Genomic DNA, 16,890 nt, shown 5'->3' with positions numbered 1-16,890 from the left:
CGATTGGCTTATTTTAGTCACTCCACATCCTCTCTAATCTATTGTTGTTGTTTCCAGTTGGTTTAGAACAGCTGCAGGAGAAAAGCATCAAGGACAACAACAGTTTAGGTGAGTGGCGGTCTGGGTGAGTGGCGGTCTGGGTGAGTGGCGGTCTGGGTGGGCTGGCGGTCTGGGTGAGTGGCGGTTTGGGTGGGCTGGCGGTCTGGGTGGGCTGGCGGTCTGGGTGGGCTGGCGGTCTGGGTCTAACATGCATAACTCCTCCATGTTATAATCTACTGACTCTTCCTTCCGTTGCTGTTCTTTGTTCCGTCCCGACGTCCGTTTCCGTCTTGCTTCTTGTGTTCTGTGTGAAAAGTAGCTGCTGGTTACTGTAGAGACTGTGTGTTCATCAAGATTCCTGCTGTACCCAGGCTCTGTGGTTCTGTGTTGGGAGATCTGATACTGTATGGGATGTGCAGTAGCAGTAACCACCATACTGTATGGGATGTGCAGTAGCAGTAACCACCATACTGTATGGGATGTGCAGTAGCAGTAACCACCATACTGTATGGGATGTGCAGTAGCAGTAACCACCATACTGTATGGGATGTGCAGTAGGAGTAAACCCCATACTGTATGGGATGTGCAGTAGCAGTAACCACCATACTGTATGGGATGTGCAGTAGCAGTAACCACCATACTGTATGGGATGTACAGTAGCAGTAACCATCATACTGTATGGGATGTACAGTAGCAGTAACCACCATACTGTATGGGATGTACAGTAGGAGTAACCACCATACTGTATGGGATGTGCAGTAGCAGTAACCACCATACTGTATGGGATGTGCAGTAGGAGTAACCATGATACTGTATGGGATGTGCAGTAGGATTAACCACCATACTGTATGGGATGTGCAGTAGTAGTAAACTCCATACTGTATGGGATGTGCAGTAGGAGTAACCACCATACTGTATGGGATGTGCAGTAGGAGTAACCATGATACTGTATGGGATGTGCAGTAGGATTAACCACCATACTGTATGGGATGTGCAGTAGTAGTAAACTCCATACTGTATGGGATGTGCAGTAGGAGTAACCACCATACTGTATGGGATGTGCAGTAGGAGTAACCACCATACTGTATGGGATGTGCAGTAGGAGTAACCATGATACTGTATGGGATGTGCAGTAGCAGTAAACACCATACTGTATGTGATGTACAGTAGGAGTAACCACCATACTGTATGGGATGTGCAGTAGGAGTAACCACCATACTGTATGGGATGTGCAGTAGCAGTAAACACCATACTGTATGGGATGTGCAGTAGGAGTAAACACCATACTGTATGGGATGTGCAGTAGGAGTAACCACCATACTGTATGGAATGTGCAGTAGGAGTAACCACCATACTGTATGGGATGTGCAGTAGGAGAACCACACTTAAGGTTGTTAACTATTTTGATTTACTACATTGAAAAACAATATAAACACAACGTGAAGTTTTGGTCCCAAGATACATGAGCTGAAAAAAAGATCCCCTAAATTTTGCAGTAGCACAAAAACCTTTGTTTACGTCCCTGTTAGTGAGCACTTCTCCTTTGCCAAGATAATCCATCCACCTGACAGGTGTGGCATATCAAGAAGCTAATTCAACAGCATGATCATTACACAGGTGCACCTTGAGCTGGGGACAATTGAAGGCTACTCTAAAATGTGCAGTTTTTACACAACAATGACACAATGTCTCAAGTTGAAGGAGCGTTCAAATGGCATGCTGACTGCAGGAATGTCCACCAGAGCTGTTGCAAGAGAATTAGTTCATTTCTCTACCATAAGCCGCCTCCAACGTTGTTTTAGAAAATGTAACAGTACGTCCAACCGGCCTCACAACCGCTGACCACGTGTGGCCACGTCAGCCCAGGACCTCCACGTCTGGCTTCTAAACCTGTGGGATCGTCTGGTGGGGGGAATAAAGCCCTTTGTTTCAAAAAACTTGTTCTCATTGGCTGGGCCTGGCTCCCAAGTGGTGGGCCTATGGCTGCGTCCCTGCCCAGTCATGTCAAATCTATAGATTAGGGCCTAATATATTTATTTCAATTCACTGATTTTCTTGTACTGTAAAATCTTTAAAATTATTGCATGTTGCATTGATTTTTGTTGAGTATTGCATACTAATATAGGTTCTGCAATAGGATGTTTTAATAGGGTTCTACTGGTCTAGACCGGGTTACTGTATATTAATATAGGGTTCTGCTGGTCTAGACTGGGGTACTGTATATTAATATAGGGTTCTGCTGGTCTAGACTGGGGTACTGTATACTAATATAGGGTTCTGCTGGTCTAGACTGGGGTACTGTATACTAATATAGGGTTCTGCTGGGGTACTGTATATTAATATAGGGTTCTGCTGGTCTAGACCGGGGTACTGTATATTAATATAGGGTTCTGCTGGTCTATACCGGGGTACTATATACTAATATAGGGTTCTGCTGGTCTAGACCGGGTACTGTATATTAATATAGGGTTCTGCTGGTCTAGACCGGGGTACTGTATATTAATATAGGGTTCTGCTGGTCTAGACCGGGGTACTGTATATTAATATAGGGTTCTGCTGGTCTAGACTGGGGTACTGTATATTAATATAGGGTTCTGCTGGGATACTGTATATTAATATAGGGTTCTGCTGGTCTAGACCGGGGTACTGTATACTAATATAGGCCACAAATACCAAATACCGTGATGATAGAACTAGTGTTCTACTGTTGTCAAGGGAACTGCAGTGTTCTAAGGGTTATCCTCGCTCAGTGCATCTGAGGCCAGGCTACTGGAGGGGTTCAACGGTGTAGGAGTTCCCAGAAATGAAGTCGTCCTTTCATTGTCACAAACATGCTTTCCCCATTTTTTTCATTGTGGTTTTGCTTCTTCTTTTTTCTTCATATACTTGCATAAGCTTGTTCTCTTCTGTTGAGACATTCACAATCGGACATTGTTTTCTGCATGCCAACCACACCTTTCTAGCTTTTTACCCGATATTATTAGCCTTAAGGGTTTGGTTCCTCTCTTGTACTGTCTGGGACGTTTAACTTCCCTGTTGCATGTTTGGTGCTGTAGTTTATCTGCTAACGGTGACACCACCTGTTCTCTCTGCACCGGTCTGTAGCACTACATTCTGCCTGCTTTGTGTCATGTTCAGGAGAGAATTGTAGCATGATGAATTACTTTGGATAATTAATCCATGATCAGTGATTGCCCTGAGCCATGACTGTAGACCTCACCATATAGACTACAGCCATTTCACAGGCCATGATAAACATTACTATTGTTTTTCTGTTCTTATTAAAATGACTACCTACTGCTCCTCAGAAGCTGTCTAGAGATATCAGATACTGATCCTCAGAAGATACCATAGAGATATCATGTCTAGACATGTCAGATGTCATGATGTTGATCCTTTTTCTTCTTTTTTATCACACTGCAGCTGTGAAGCAGTTGAAAGAAGCAGTGGGTTCGTCGTTGCACAGGCTGGCTAACTTTGATGGTAAGTTACGTGTGTCTCTAAGGCAGGGGTTGGCAACCTTTTGGCCTTTTGGTTGGCAATTGGTTGGCAATTTATCCTAACATTTCTAATGATCTGTATGCAAGTTCTGATTTTCATATGTGGATTACAACTAATTGTGTCTATTAAACGTCTAATTTCCCACAAACTGAATAATTCTATAGCCCGCTAAACAGAGGCGCTGTCCATTACCATGACTGACTTGATCCTGGAACACAGATTCTCTTGGTGAATGATAGTGACATTTAACCACAGGGTGGCCAAGCTTATCTTCAATCAGCTCTGAGAATTCTTTGTTTCCACACCATAGTGGGGGAACCGTCAATTGTAATAGCGAATATGTTTTTAATATTGACACCTCTCTCCTCAAAATGATCTGTGAAGGCTTTTGCATCTAGTAGTACCATGCATTGGTTTTAAACAAGGCAGCTCCTCATGTACCTGCTCTGAGTCACAGTGGGTTTTAAACAAGGCAGCTCCTCATGTACCAGCTCTGAGTCACAGTGGGTTTTAAACAAGGCAGCTCCTCATGTACCAGCTCTGAGTCACAGTGGGTTTTAAACAAGGCAGCTCCTCATGTACCAGCTCTGAGTCACAGTGGGTTTTAAACAAGGCAGCTCCTCATGTACCTGCTCTGAGTCACAGTGGGTTTTAAACAAGGCAGCTCCTCACATACCTGCTCTGAGTCACAGCTGCCGGGGGATGCCATGATTCATGATAAACTGGACTCAATAGTATGTAGTGGGTATGAGCCTGGTCGTTCCCACTGGTATGTAGTGGGTATGAGCCTGGTCGTTCCCACTGGTATGTAGTGGGTATGAGCCTGGTCGTTCCCACTGGTATGTAGTGGGTATGAGCCTGGTCGTTCCCACTGGTATGTAGTGGGTATGAGCCTGGTCGTTCCCACTGGTATGTAGTGGGTATGAGCCTGGTCGTACCCACTGGTATGTAGTGGGTATGAGCCTGGTCGTTCCCACTGGTATGTAGTGGGTATGAGCCTGGTCGTTCCCACTGGTATGTAGTGGGTATGAGCCTGGTCGTTCCCACTGGTATGTAGTGGGTATGAGCCTGGTCGTTCCCACTGGTATGTAGTGGGTATGAGCCTGGTCGTTCCCACTGGTATGTAGTGGGTATGAGCCTGGTCGTACCCACTGGTATGTAGTGGGTATGAGCCTGGTCGTACTATGTTAGTAACAGAATCTCCATGTCTTTGTCAGAGGTGATAGATGCCCACCTGCAGAACAGCCAGACAGCAGCAGGAGACCGCCTTGCCAATCCTGACAAACTCAAAGGTAAGGGAAGCTTTTGGTTCAACAACAATCAGCAGGTAGCCTAGTGGGGCCATAGTGGTTAGAGCTTTGGGCTAAGAACCAATCAGCAGGTAGCCTAGTGGGGCCATAGTGGTTAGAGCTTTGGGCTAAGAACCAATCAGCAGGTAGCCTAGTGGGGCCATAGTGGTTAGAGCTTTGGGCTAAGAACCAATCAGCAGGTAGCCTAGTGGGGCCATAGTGGTTAGAGCTTTGGGCTAAGAACCAATCAGCAGGTAGCCTAGTGGGGCCATAGTGGTTAGAGCTTTGGGCTAAGAACCAATCAGCAGGTAGCCTAGTGGGGCCATAGTGGTTAGAGCTTTGGGCTAAGAACCAAAAGGTTGCTGGTTGGAATAACCTGTCTGTGCCCTTGAGCAAGGCACTTAATCCTAATTTGTGCCGTCCTACTTTGGCTGACCCTGTAAAATCACACATTTCACTGCACTTATCTTACTACTATGACTGACCCTGTCAAACAACACCTATCATACTATTATGACTTACCCTTTAAAACAACTCATTTCACTGCACCTATCCGGTGTATGTGACAATACAACATCTATAGATTAGCTCCAGAATGTGTCCAGCAGCACCACCCTGTGGAAATACCAGATATAGCCTGTGTCGTGTCTTTACTATCATTAAATTGAAGACATAGTTTTATCAAAGATTCCCTGTAATTAGGACAACGCGATCAAAGTAATTAATTGTGTAACTGTAATTAACTAGGAAGTCGGGGCACCAAGGAAAGTATTCAGATTACAAAGTTATAATTTCCCAATATAACCTTTCAGATATTTTCATATCTGATCAATAGTCTTCTGATTTAATGATTTATTTATTTTACCTCATGTTAGTCTCATTCCAAACGTTGTAAATTGTTGGCCATCTGCACGAACCCAGTCGTCACTATGAGTCATCCATACATCAATTGTCTTAAATCATTTATTTATTACTAACTAAGTAATTCACAGAAATGCATAAACAAACAGTAAATATGGTTACATGTGGTGATAGAATGTGCCCTAGTGGGCTAAACCGGCATGGCAGCTTGTTAGACAGAGGGGCGATGGTGGGTCGACTAAGAAGTCCCTACAGAGTTAATTATAACAATTAAAATGCTAATCCTTTACACATGAACGCTCACTCATTCGGGAACAATTGTAATGAATATATATATTTACGCTCAGTGTGTCGTCTTGATCGCTGGTGAAAAGTTTCATTTCTTTTGCAGAATTGTCCGTCTCTCTCCCTCTCTCGGTTGTGGTTAGAGGGGATTGTTCAGAGTCACATTCGTTATAGGATGGATGTTTCGGCGGTTGTCGTTCTTCTCGTTCAATGATGCCGAATTCCTAGCTGCAGACTAGTAATTATTATCAAAGACTTGTTCTTATTCTGTCGGTATCGATAGTCTAAGAGTTTTAACCACCTGGTATGGTTAAAAGATTCAGCAATGGTCTACAACCTTCAGTCCCTCTCCTACTGGAGAAAAACATGGTCTACTGATAATTTCTCAAAGTGGGGTTTTATTCAGAATGGCAGAAGAGGGCTGTCTCAGGCTGTCTGGCCCTAACTGGGCTCAGGGGCGGTCCTCTGATTTAGTTCAAATCAGATGTCCTTAATCCCCCAAAATTACACAGATTACAGTACACACACCAGATTACAGTACACACACCAGATTGCTCACCAGATTACAGTACACACACCAGATTACAGTACACACACCAGATTACAATACACACACCAGATTACACACCAGATTACAGTACACACACCATATTACAGTACACACACCATATTACAGTACACACACCAGATTACACACCAGATTACAGTACACACACCAGATTACAGTACACACACCAGATTACTCACCAGATTACAGTACACACACCAGATTACAATACACACACCAGAATACAGTACACACACCAGATTACACACCAGATTACAGTACACACACCAGATTACTCACCAGATTACAGTACACATACCAGATTACAGTACACACACCAGATTACAGTACACACACCAGATTACTGCCATCAAGATCAGGCAACATCAAAACATGGCTCTTCCCACGTTGTTCCTAATACTAGTAGAGGTCTAAAGGCAAGAATGGTAATTCAATCTTTACCCCAGGGGGCTCCGCTGACCCCCCTTGAGTGACTGATCAACCCTGAACACTGACCGCCCCGTTGTATTTGAACCTTTATTTAACTGTGTCCAGGTCTCCAGGCATTGTCACTCCACAGTGCCCTCTCTGTCGTCCTCTCTGTCGTCCTCTCTGTCGTCCTCTCTGTCGTCCTCTCTGTCGTGTAACTCACATGCAACTGGACTTGTGTAACCTACCAGAGAGGATGTAACTCACATCCAACTGGACTTGTGTAACCTACCAGAGAGGAGAGGATGTAACTCACATCCAACTGGACTTGTGTAACCTACCAGAGAGGAGAGGATGTAACTCACATCCAACTGGACTTGTGTAACCTACCAGAGAGGATGTAACTCACATCCAACTGGACTTGTGTAACCTACCAGAGAGGAGAGGATGTAACTCACATCCAACTGGACTTGTGTAACCTACCAGAGAGGAGAGGATGTAACTCACATCCAACTGGACTTGTGTAACCTACCAGAGAGGAGAGGATGTAACTCACATCCAACTGGACTTGTGTAACCTACCAGAGAGGATGTAACTCACATCCAACTGGACTTGTGTAACCTACCAGAGAGGATGTAACTCACATCCAACTGGACTTGTGTAACCTACCAGAGAGGAGAGGATGTAACTCACATCCAACTGGACTTGTGTAACCTACCAGAGAGGAGAGGATGTAACTCACATCCAACTGGACTTGTGTAACCTACCAGAGAGGATGTAACTCACATCCAACTGGACTTGTGTAACCTACCAGAGAGGAGAGGATGTAACTCACATCCAACTGGACTTGTGTAACCTACCAGAGAGGAGAGGATGTAACTCACATCCAACTGGACTTGTGTAACCTACCAGAGAGGATGTAACTCACATCCAACTGGACTTGTGTAACCTACCAGAGAGGATGTAACTCACATCCATAAAGGACAGCAATAATTTCTGCGAGCTGCGCATAGTCTCATTCATTGGTCGAAGATTTAATATTGACATACAGTGCCTTGCGAAGGTATTCAGCCCCCTTGAACTTTGCGACCTTTTGCCACATTTCAGGCTTCAAACATAAAGATATAAAACTATTTTTTTGTGAAGAATCAACAACAAGTGGGACACAATCATGAAGTGGAACGACATTTGTTGGATATTTCAAACTTTTTTAACAAATCAAAAACTGAAAAATTGGGCATGCAAAATTATTCAGCCCCTTTACTTTCAGTGCAGCAAACTCTCTCCAGAAGTTCAGTGAGGATCTCTGAATGATCCAATGTTGACCTAAATGACTAATGATGATAAATACAATCCACCTGTATGTAATCAAGTCTCCGTATAAATGCACCTGCACTGTGATAGTCTCAGAGGTCCGTTAAAAGCGCAGAGAGCATCATGAAGAACAAGGAACACACCAGGCAGGTCCGAGATACTGTTGTGAAGAAGTTTAAAGCCGGATTTGGATACAAAAAGATTTCCCAAGCTTTAAACATCCCAAGGAGCACTGTGCAAGCGATAATATTGAAATGGAAGGAGTATCAGACCACTGCAAATCTACCAAGACCTGGCCGTCCCTCTAAACTTTCAGCTCATACAAGGAGAAGACTGATCAGAGATGCAGCCAAGAGGCCCATGATCACTCTGGATGAACTGCAGAGATCTACAGCTGAGGTGGGAGACTTTGTCCATAGGACAACAATCAGTCGTATATTGCACAAATCTGGAGAGTGGCAAGAAGAAAGCCATTTCTTAAAGATATCCATAAAAAGTGTTGTTTAAAATTTGCCACAAGCCACCTGGGAGACACACCAAACATGTGGAAGAAGGTGCTCTGGTCAGATGAAACCAAAATTGAACTTTTTGGCAACAATGCAAAACGTTATGTTTGGCGTAAAAGCAACACAGCTCATCACCCTGAACACACCATCCCCACTGTCAAACATGGTAGTGGCAGCATCATAGTTTGGGCCTGCTTTTCTTCAGCAGGGACAGGGAAGATGGTTAAAATTGATGGGAAGATGGATGGAGCCAAATACAGGACCATTCTGGAAGAAAACCTGATGGAGTCTGCAAAAGACCTGAGACTGGGACGGAGATTTGTCTTCCAACAAGACAATGATCCAAAACATAAAGCAAAATCTACAATGGAATGGTTCAAAAATAAACATATCCAGGTGTTAGAATGGCCAAGTCAAAGTCCAGACCTGAATCCAATCGAGAATCTGTGGAAAGAACTGAAAACTGCTGTTCACAAATGCTCTCCATCCAACCTCACTGAGCTCGAGCTGTTTTGCAAGGAGGAATGGGAAAAAATTTCAGTCTCTCGATGTGCAAAACTGATAGAGACATACCCCAAGCGACTTACAGCTGTAATCGTAGCAAAAGGTGGCGCTACAAAGTATTAACTTAAGGGGGCTGAATAATTTTGCACGCCCAATTTTTCAGTTTTTGATTTGTTAAAAAAGTTTGAAATATCCAATAAATGTCGTTCCACTTCATGATTGTGTCCCACTTGTTGTTGTTTTATATCTTTATGTTTGAAGCCTGAAATGTGGCAAAAGGTCGCAAAGTTCAAGGGGGCCGAATACTTTCGCAAGGCACTGTAGTCCTGGCTCCCCCCAAATTGCTGCAAAAATGACAACTTAATCATTGGGTGAGGGGGATTTCAGATAAAGTGGGGAGGGGGGGGGACAAAAAGCATACATTTCTCCCATCAATAATCTGATAGTGGGCTGGTAGATACTCAGTCTGCTCTATGGCTTAGCTAAGGTGCACGCACACACAGACGGCCACTCAGCTTAGAGAAGTCATCCCATCAGCGAAGATACTTTTAAATGGGAAATTCATGTTCATGCAAAAGAAAGTGCTTAGAACTGAATCACACCACTCTGTTCCCCTTATCAAACTGAATCACATCACTCTGTTCCCCTTATCAAACTGAATCACATCACTCTGTTCCCCTAATCAAACTGAATCACATCACTCTGTTCCCCTTATCAAACTGAATCACATCACTCTGTTCCCCTTATCAAACTGAATCACATCACTCTGTTCCCCTTATCAAACTGAATCACATCACTCTGTTCCCCTTGTCAAACTGAATCACACCACTCTGTTCCCCTTATCAAACTGAATCACATCACTCTGTTCCCCTAATCAAACTGAATCACATCACTCTGTTCCCCTTATCAAACTGAATCACATCACTCTGTTCCCCTTATCAAACTGAATCACATCACTCTGTTCCCCTTATCAAACTGAATCACACCACTCTGTTCCCCTTATCAAACTGAATCACATCACTTTGTTCCCCTTATCAAACTGAGTTGCACCAAATGATTTACAACTAAAACGTATGGTTCCTGTATGTTGTCAGAGCCCATCTACACTGAACAACAATATAAACACAACATGTAAAGTGTTGGTCCCATGTTTCATGAGCTGAACTTTTCCATACGAGCAAAAGCTTTTTTCTCTCAAATTTTGCACACAAATTTGTTTACATCCTTGTTTAGTGAGCATATTTCCTTTGCCAAGATAATCCATTCACCTGACAGGTGTGGCATATCAAGAAGCTGATTAAACAGCATGATCATTACACAGGTGCACCTTGTGCTGGGCACAATAAATGGCCACTCTAAAATGTGCAATTTTGTCACAACACAATGCCACAGATTTCTCAAGTTTTGAGAGTGTGCAATTAACATGCTGACTGCAGGAATGTTCACCAGAGCTGTTGCCAGATTGTTGAATGTTCATTTCTCAACCATCAGCCGCCTCCAACTTCGTTTTAGAGAATTTGGCAGTATGTCCAACCGGCCTCAGTACCGCAGACCATGTGTAACCACGCCAGCCCAGGACCTCCACATCTGGCTTCTTCACCTGTGGGATCGTCTGAGACCAGCCACCCGGACAGCTGATGAAACTGATTTTACACAACCAAAGATTTCTGCACAAACTGTCAGAAACCGTCTCTTCTGCGTACTCGTCGTACTCACCAATTCAGCGTTGTAACAGACTTCAAATGCTTCGATGGCCACTGGCACATTTGAGACGTGTGCTCTTCACAGATGAATCCCGGTTTCAACTGTTCCTGGGAGTATGGCGTCGTGTGTGCGAGTGGTTTGCTGATGTCACCGTTCTGAACAGAGTGCCCTGTGGTGGTGGGGTTATGGTATGGGCATGCATAAGCTACGGACAACAAACACAATGGCATTTTTCAATGGTCATTTGAATGCACAGAGATACCGTGATGAGATCCCGAGGCCTATTGTGGTGCCATTCATCCACCTCCATCGCCTCATGATTCAGTATGATAAAGCACGGCCCCATGTCACAAGAATCTGTACACAATTCCTGGAAGCTGAAAATGTCCAAGTTCTTCCATGGCCTCCATACTTACCAGACATGTCACCCATTGAGCATGTTTGGGATGCTCTGGATCGACCTGTACGACAATGTTCCAGTTCCCACCAATATCCAGCAACTTCACACAGCCATTTAAGAGGAGTGGGACAACATTCCACATGTTATTTCATGTGATTTATTTGAAGTTCAGTGTACTGAGAGTGTTTTATAGTAGTTGTAAGTTGTATCTTCCTGTCGCTCTGTAGAAAACCAACTGGATACTAAAGACACTGAAATGTCAGATACACTGAGCCCCAGCCAGAACCGCAGCAGTGACGACACGTCAGGTAACATCAGAAATAGTAAAATGTTTAAATATATAAACAAGACATCTTTTTGGCTAAAATATTAACAATTGTGAAATTGTCAGAGGTATGTAGATATTTCCTATTCATTTATGAGGACTGAAAAAGTGAAATAATTTGACTTTGTATATTAATTCATGAAGTTAATGAAATAGTCTTCATGTTTATGAACTAAAAACATGTCCATAGGCGTACGATATTAACATTGTAACTATGTAAATGTATTGTTGTAATATTTGAACCCTGAATGAGGAAATGAAATAAGCAGTGTTGTGTCCAGAACATGGAATAAATATAGGTTTACTGTCACTCGTTTAGTTTTCGTGTTTGTCCTGGTCTGGTCCTAGCTCACTGTTCAATCCTCTTCCTCTCCCTGTTCACTCTTTCTCTCCTCTTCCTCTCCCCTCTCTCTCCTCTACCTCTCCTCTCTCCTTCTCCTCTCTCCTCTACCTCTCCTCTTCTCTCTCCTCTACCTCTCCTCTCTCCCTCTCCTATCTCCTCTTCTCTCTCATCTCTCCTCTACCTCTCCTCTCTCATTCTCCTCTTCCTCTTCTTTCTCTCTCTCTGTATGTGTGTGTAGATGGAAACATGGATGATCGTGAGCTGAATGAGCCACAGAACAGGGTCGCCTTGCTCAAAGGTAATACATATTTAATGTTTTATTGCGTCTCATTGCCATAAAATCTGTTGAATATATATGGAGCTTTAGGGATGGGGAGGCCAAACCTGGCTGGTGCCTGGGGGACTCCATTGAATATATATATGGAGCTTTAGGGATGGGGAGGCCAAACCTGGCTGGTGCCTGGGGGACTCCATTGAATATATATATGGAGCTTTAGGGATGGGGAGGCCAAACCTGGCTGGTGCCTGGGGGACTCCATTGAATATATATATGGAGCTTTAGGGATGGGGAGGCCAAACCTGGCTGGTGCCTGGGGGACTCCATTGAATATATATGGAGCTTTAGGGATGGGGAGGCCAAACCTGGCTGGTGCCTGGGGGACTCCATTGAATATATATGGAGCTTTAGGGATGGGGAGGCCAAACCTGGCTGGTGCCTGGGGGACTCCATTGAATATATATGGAGCTTTAGGGATGGGGAGGCCAAACCTGGCTGGTGCCTGGGGACTCCATTGAATATATATGGAGCTTTAGGGATGGGGAGGCCAAACCTGGCTGGTGCCTGGGGACTCCATTGAATACATATGGAGCTTTAGGGATGGGGAGGCCAAACCTGGCTGGTGCCTGGGGGACTCCATTGAATACATATGGAGCTTTAGGGATGGGGAGGCCAAACCTGGCTGGTGCCTGGGGACTCCATTGAATACATATGGAGCTTTAGGGATGGGGAGGCCAAACCTGGCTGGTGCCTGGGGGACTATTGAATATATATGGAGCTTTAGGGATGGGGAGGCCAAACCTGGCTGGTGCCTGGGGACTATTGAATATATATGGAGCTTTAGGGATGGGGAGGCCAAACCTGGCTGGTGCCTGGGGACTCCATTGAATACATATGGAGCTTTAGGGATGGGGGCCAAACCTGGCTGGTGCCTGGGGGACTCCATTGAATATATATGGAGCTTTAGGGATGGGGAGGCCAAACCTGGCTGGTGCCTGGGGGACTCCATTGAATATATATGGAGCTTTAGGGATGGGGAGGCCAAACCTGGCTGGTGCCTGGGGGACTCCATTGAATATATATGGAGCTTTAGGGATGGGGAGGCCAAACCTGGCTGGTGCCTGGGGGACTCCATTGAATATATATGGAGCTTTAGGGATGGGGAGGCCAAACCTGGCTGGTGCCTGGGGACTCCATTGAATATATATGGAGCTTTAGGGATGGGGAGGCCAAACCTGGCTGGTGCCTGGGGGACTCCATTGAATATATATGGAGCTTTAGGGATGGGGAGGCCAAACCTGGCTGGTGCCTGGGGGACTCCATTGAATATATATATGGAGCTTTAGGGATGGGGAGGCCAAACCTGGCTGGTGCCTGGGGGACTCCATTGAATACACTACCGGTCTAAAGTTTTAGAACACATACTCATTCAAGGATTTTTCTTTCTTTCTTTTTTATTTCCTACGTTGTGGAATAATAGTGAAGACATCAACACTATGAAATAACACATATGGAATAATAGTGAAGACATCAACACTATGAAATAACACATATGGAATAATAGTGAAGACATCAACACTATGAAATAACACATATGGAATAATAGTGAAGACATCAACACTATGAAATAACACATGTGGAATAATAGTGAAGACATCAACACTATGAAATAACACATGTGGAATAATAGTGAAGACATCAACACTATGAAATAACACATATGGAATAATAGTGAAGACATCAACACTATGAAATAACACATATGGAATAATAGTGAAGACATCAACACTATGAAATAACACATATGGAATAATAGTGAAGACATCAACACTATGAAATAACACATATGGAATAATAGTGAAGACATCAACACTATGAAATAACACATATGGAATAATAGTGAAGACATCAACACTATGAAATAACACATATGGAATAATAGTGAAGACATCAACACTATGAAATAACACATATGGAATAATAGTGAAGACATCAACACTATGAAATAACACATATGGAATAATAGTGAAGACATCAACACTATGAAATAACACATATGGAATAATAGTGAAGACATCAACACTATGAAATAACACATATGGAATAATAGTGAAGACATCAACACTATGAAATAACACATATGGAATAATAGTGAAGACATCAACACTATGAAATAACACATATGGAATAATAGTGAAGACATCAACACTATGAAATAACACATGTGGAATAATAGTGAAGACATCAACACTATGAAATAACACATGTGGAATAATAGTGAAGACATCAACACTATGAAATAACACATGTGGAATAATAGTGAAGACATCAACACTATGAAATAACACATATGGAATAATAGTGAAGACATCAACACTATGAAATAACACATATGGAATAATAGTGAAGACATCAACACTATGAAATAACACATATGGAATAATAGTGAAGACATCAACACTATGAAATAACACATATGGAATAATAGTGAAGACATCAACACTATGAAATAACACATATGGAATAATAGTGAAGACATCAACACTATGAAATAACACATATGGAATAATAGTGAAGACATCAACACTATGAAATAACACATATGGAATAATAGTGAAGACATCAACACTATGAAATAACACATATGGAATAATAGTGAAGACATCAACACTATGAAATAACACATATGGAATAATAGTGAAGACATCAACACTATGAAATAACACATATGGAATAATAGTGAAGACAACACTATGAAATAACACATATGGAATAATAGTGAAGACATCAACACTATGAAATAACACATATGGAATAATAGTGAAGACATCAACACTATGAAATAACACATATGGAATAATAGTGAAGACATCAACACTATGAAATAACACATATGGAATAATGTGGTAACAAAAAAAGTGTTAAGCAAATCAAAATATATTTTATATTTGAGATTCTTCAAAGTAGCCACCCTTTGCCTTGTTGACAGCTTTGCACACTCTTGTCATTCTCTCAACCAGCTTCACCTGGAATGCTTTTCCAACAGTCTTGAAGGAGTTCCCAAATATGCTGAGCACTTGTTCGCTGCTTTTCCTTCACTCTGCGGTCCGACTCATCCCAAACCATCTCAATTGGGTTGAGGTTGGGGGATTGTGGAGGCCAGGTCATCTGATGCAGCACTCCATCACTCTTCTTCTGGGTCAAATATCCCATACACAGCCTAAATGTGTGTTGTGTCACTGTCCTGTTGAAAAACAAATGATAGTCCCACTAAGCACAAACTAGATGGGATGGCGTATCGCTGCAGAATGATGTGGTAGCCGTGCTGGTTAAGTGTGACTTGAATTCTAAATAAATCACAGACAGTCTCACCAGAAAAGCTCCATCACACCTCCTTTAACCAATACAATGAGTCTCAATGGGTCTCTGTAAACAAATGAACAGACTTTCAGCATGCTTATAGAGAAGGGCACTTAGCATGTACTGCACTGACACAAATGACTGATGATTGGTTGAAATAAATTGATTATAAGATGATTGTGGGAGTTGTTCTGTTAGATTTCAGTGCAGCCTTTGATATTATTGACCATAACCTGTTGTTGAGAAATCATATGTGTTATGGCTTTTCAACCTCTGCCATATTGTGGATTCAGAGCTATTTATCTAATAGAACTCAAAGGGTTTTCTTTAAGACAGTCACAACAACATGCCATTGCATTAGTCAGGGTGCTAGAATAGGTCTTATACCTTCAGTATCAACAGCTGTCACCTTGTTCTGGAATAGATCTTTTACCTTCAGTATCAACAGTTGTCACCTTGTTCTGGAATAGATCTTATACCTTCAGCATCAACAGCTGTCACCTTGTTCTGGAATAGATCTTGTACCTTCAGCATCAACAGCTGTCACCTTGTTCTGGAATAGATCTCATACCTTCAGCATCAACAGCTGTCACCTTGTTCTGGAATAGATCTTATACCTTCAGTATCAACAGCTGTCCAGCAGAGTGGCTGCTGGAGGGATTAGGGTTGGGGTGGTGGACCCTGACAGAGTGGTTGCTGGAGGGACTAGGGTTGGGGTGGTGGACCCTGACAGAGAGGCTGCTGGAGGGGGTAGTGTTGGGGTGGTGGACCCTGACAGAGTGGCTGCTGGAGGGATTAGGGTTGGGGTGGTGGACCCTGACAGAGTGGCTGCTGGAGGGATTAGGGTTGGGGTGGTGGACCCTGACAGAGTGGCTGCTGGAGGGACTAGGGTTGGGGTGGTGGACCCTGACAGAGTGGCTGCTGGAGGGATTAGGGTTGGGGTGGTGGACCCTGACAGAGTGGCTGCTGGAGGGATTAGGGTTGGGGTGGTGGACCCTGACAGAGTGGCTGCTGGAGGGATTAGGGTTGGGGTGGTGGACCCTGACAGAGTGGCTGCTGGAGGGGTTGGGGTGGTGGACCCTGGCAGAGTGGCTGCTGGAGTGATTAGGGTTGGGGTGGTGGACCCTGACAGAGTGGCTGCTGGAGGGGTTGGGGTGGTGGACCCTGACAGAGTGGCTGCTGGAGGGGTTGGGGTGGTGGACCCTG

At 43.6% G+C, this 16,890-nt stretch overlaps 1 protein-coding gene across 2 annotated transcripts in view; it reads left to right on the top strand.

Moving 5' to 3' along the window:
- Window positions 1–16,890, top strand: part of LOC112236526 (sarcolemma associated protein a) — a 132,780-nt gene that overhangs the window by 60,213 nt on the left and 55,677 nt on the right. For both annotated transcript variants that reach the window (XM_042329548.1, XM_042329550.1), the window contains exons 11-15: window positions 58–108; window positions 3,463–3,522; window positions 4,758–4,832; window positions 11,607–11,687; window positions 12,286–12,345. In XM_042329548.1, coding sequence (XP_042185482.1) covers window positions 58–108; window positions 3,463–3,522; window positions 4,758–4,832; window positions 11,607–11,687; window positions 12,286–12,345 — 327 coding nt within the window. The remainder of the gene's footprint in view (window positions 1–57; window positions 109–3,462; window positions 3,523–4,757; window positions 4,833–11,606; window positions 11,688–12,285; window positions 12,346–16,890) is intronic.

Source organism: Oncorhynchus tshawytscha, linkage group LG02 (assembly GCF_018296145.1).
Source record: "Oncorhynchus tshawytscha isolate Ot180627B linkage group LG02, Otsh_v2.0, whole genome shotgun sequence".
NCBI classification, from domain to species: Eukaryota; Metazoa; Chordata; class Actinopteri; order Salmoniformes; family Salmonidae; genus Oncorhynchus; species Oncorhynchus tshawytscha.
Note: the sequence above shows the minus strand (reverse complement) of the source record. Positions and strands in the feature narration are given on the sequence as shown.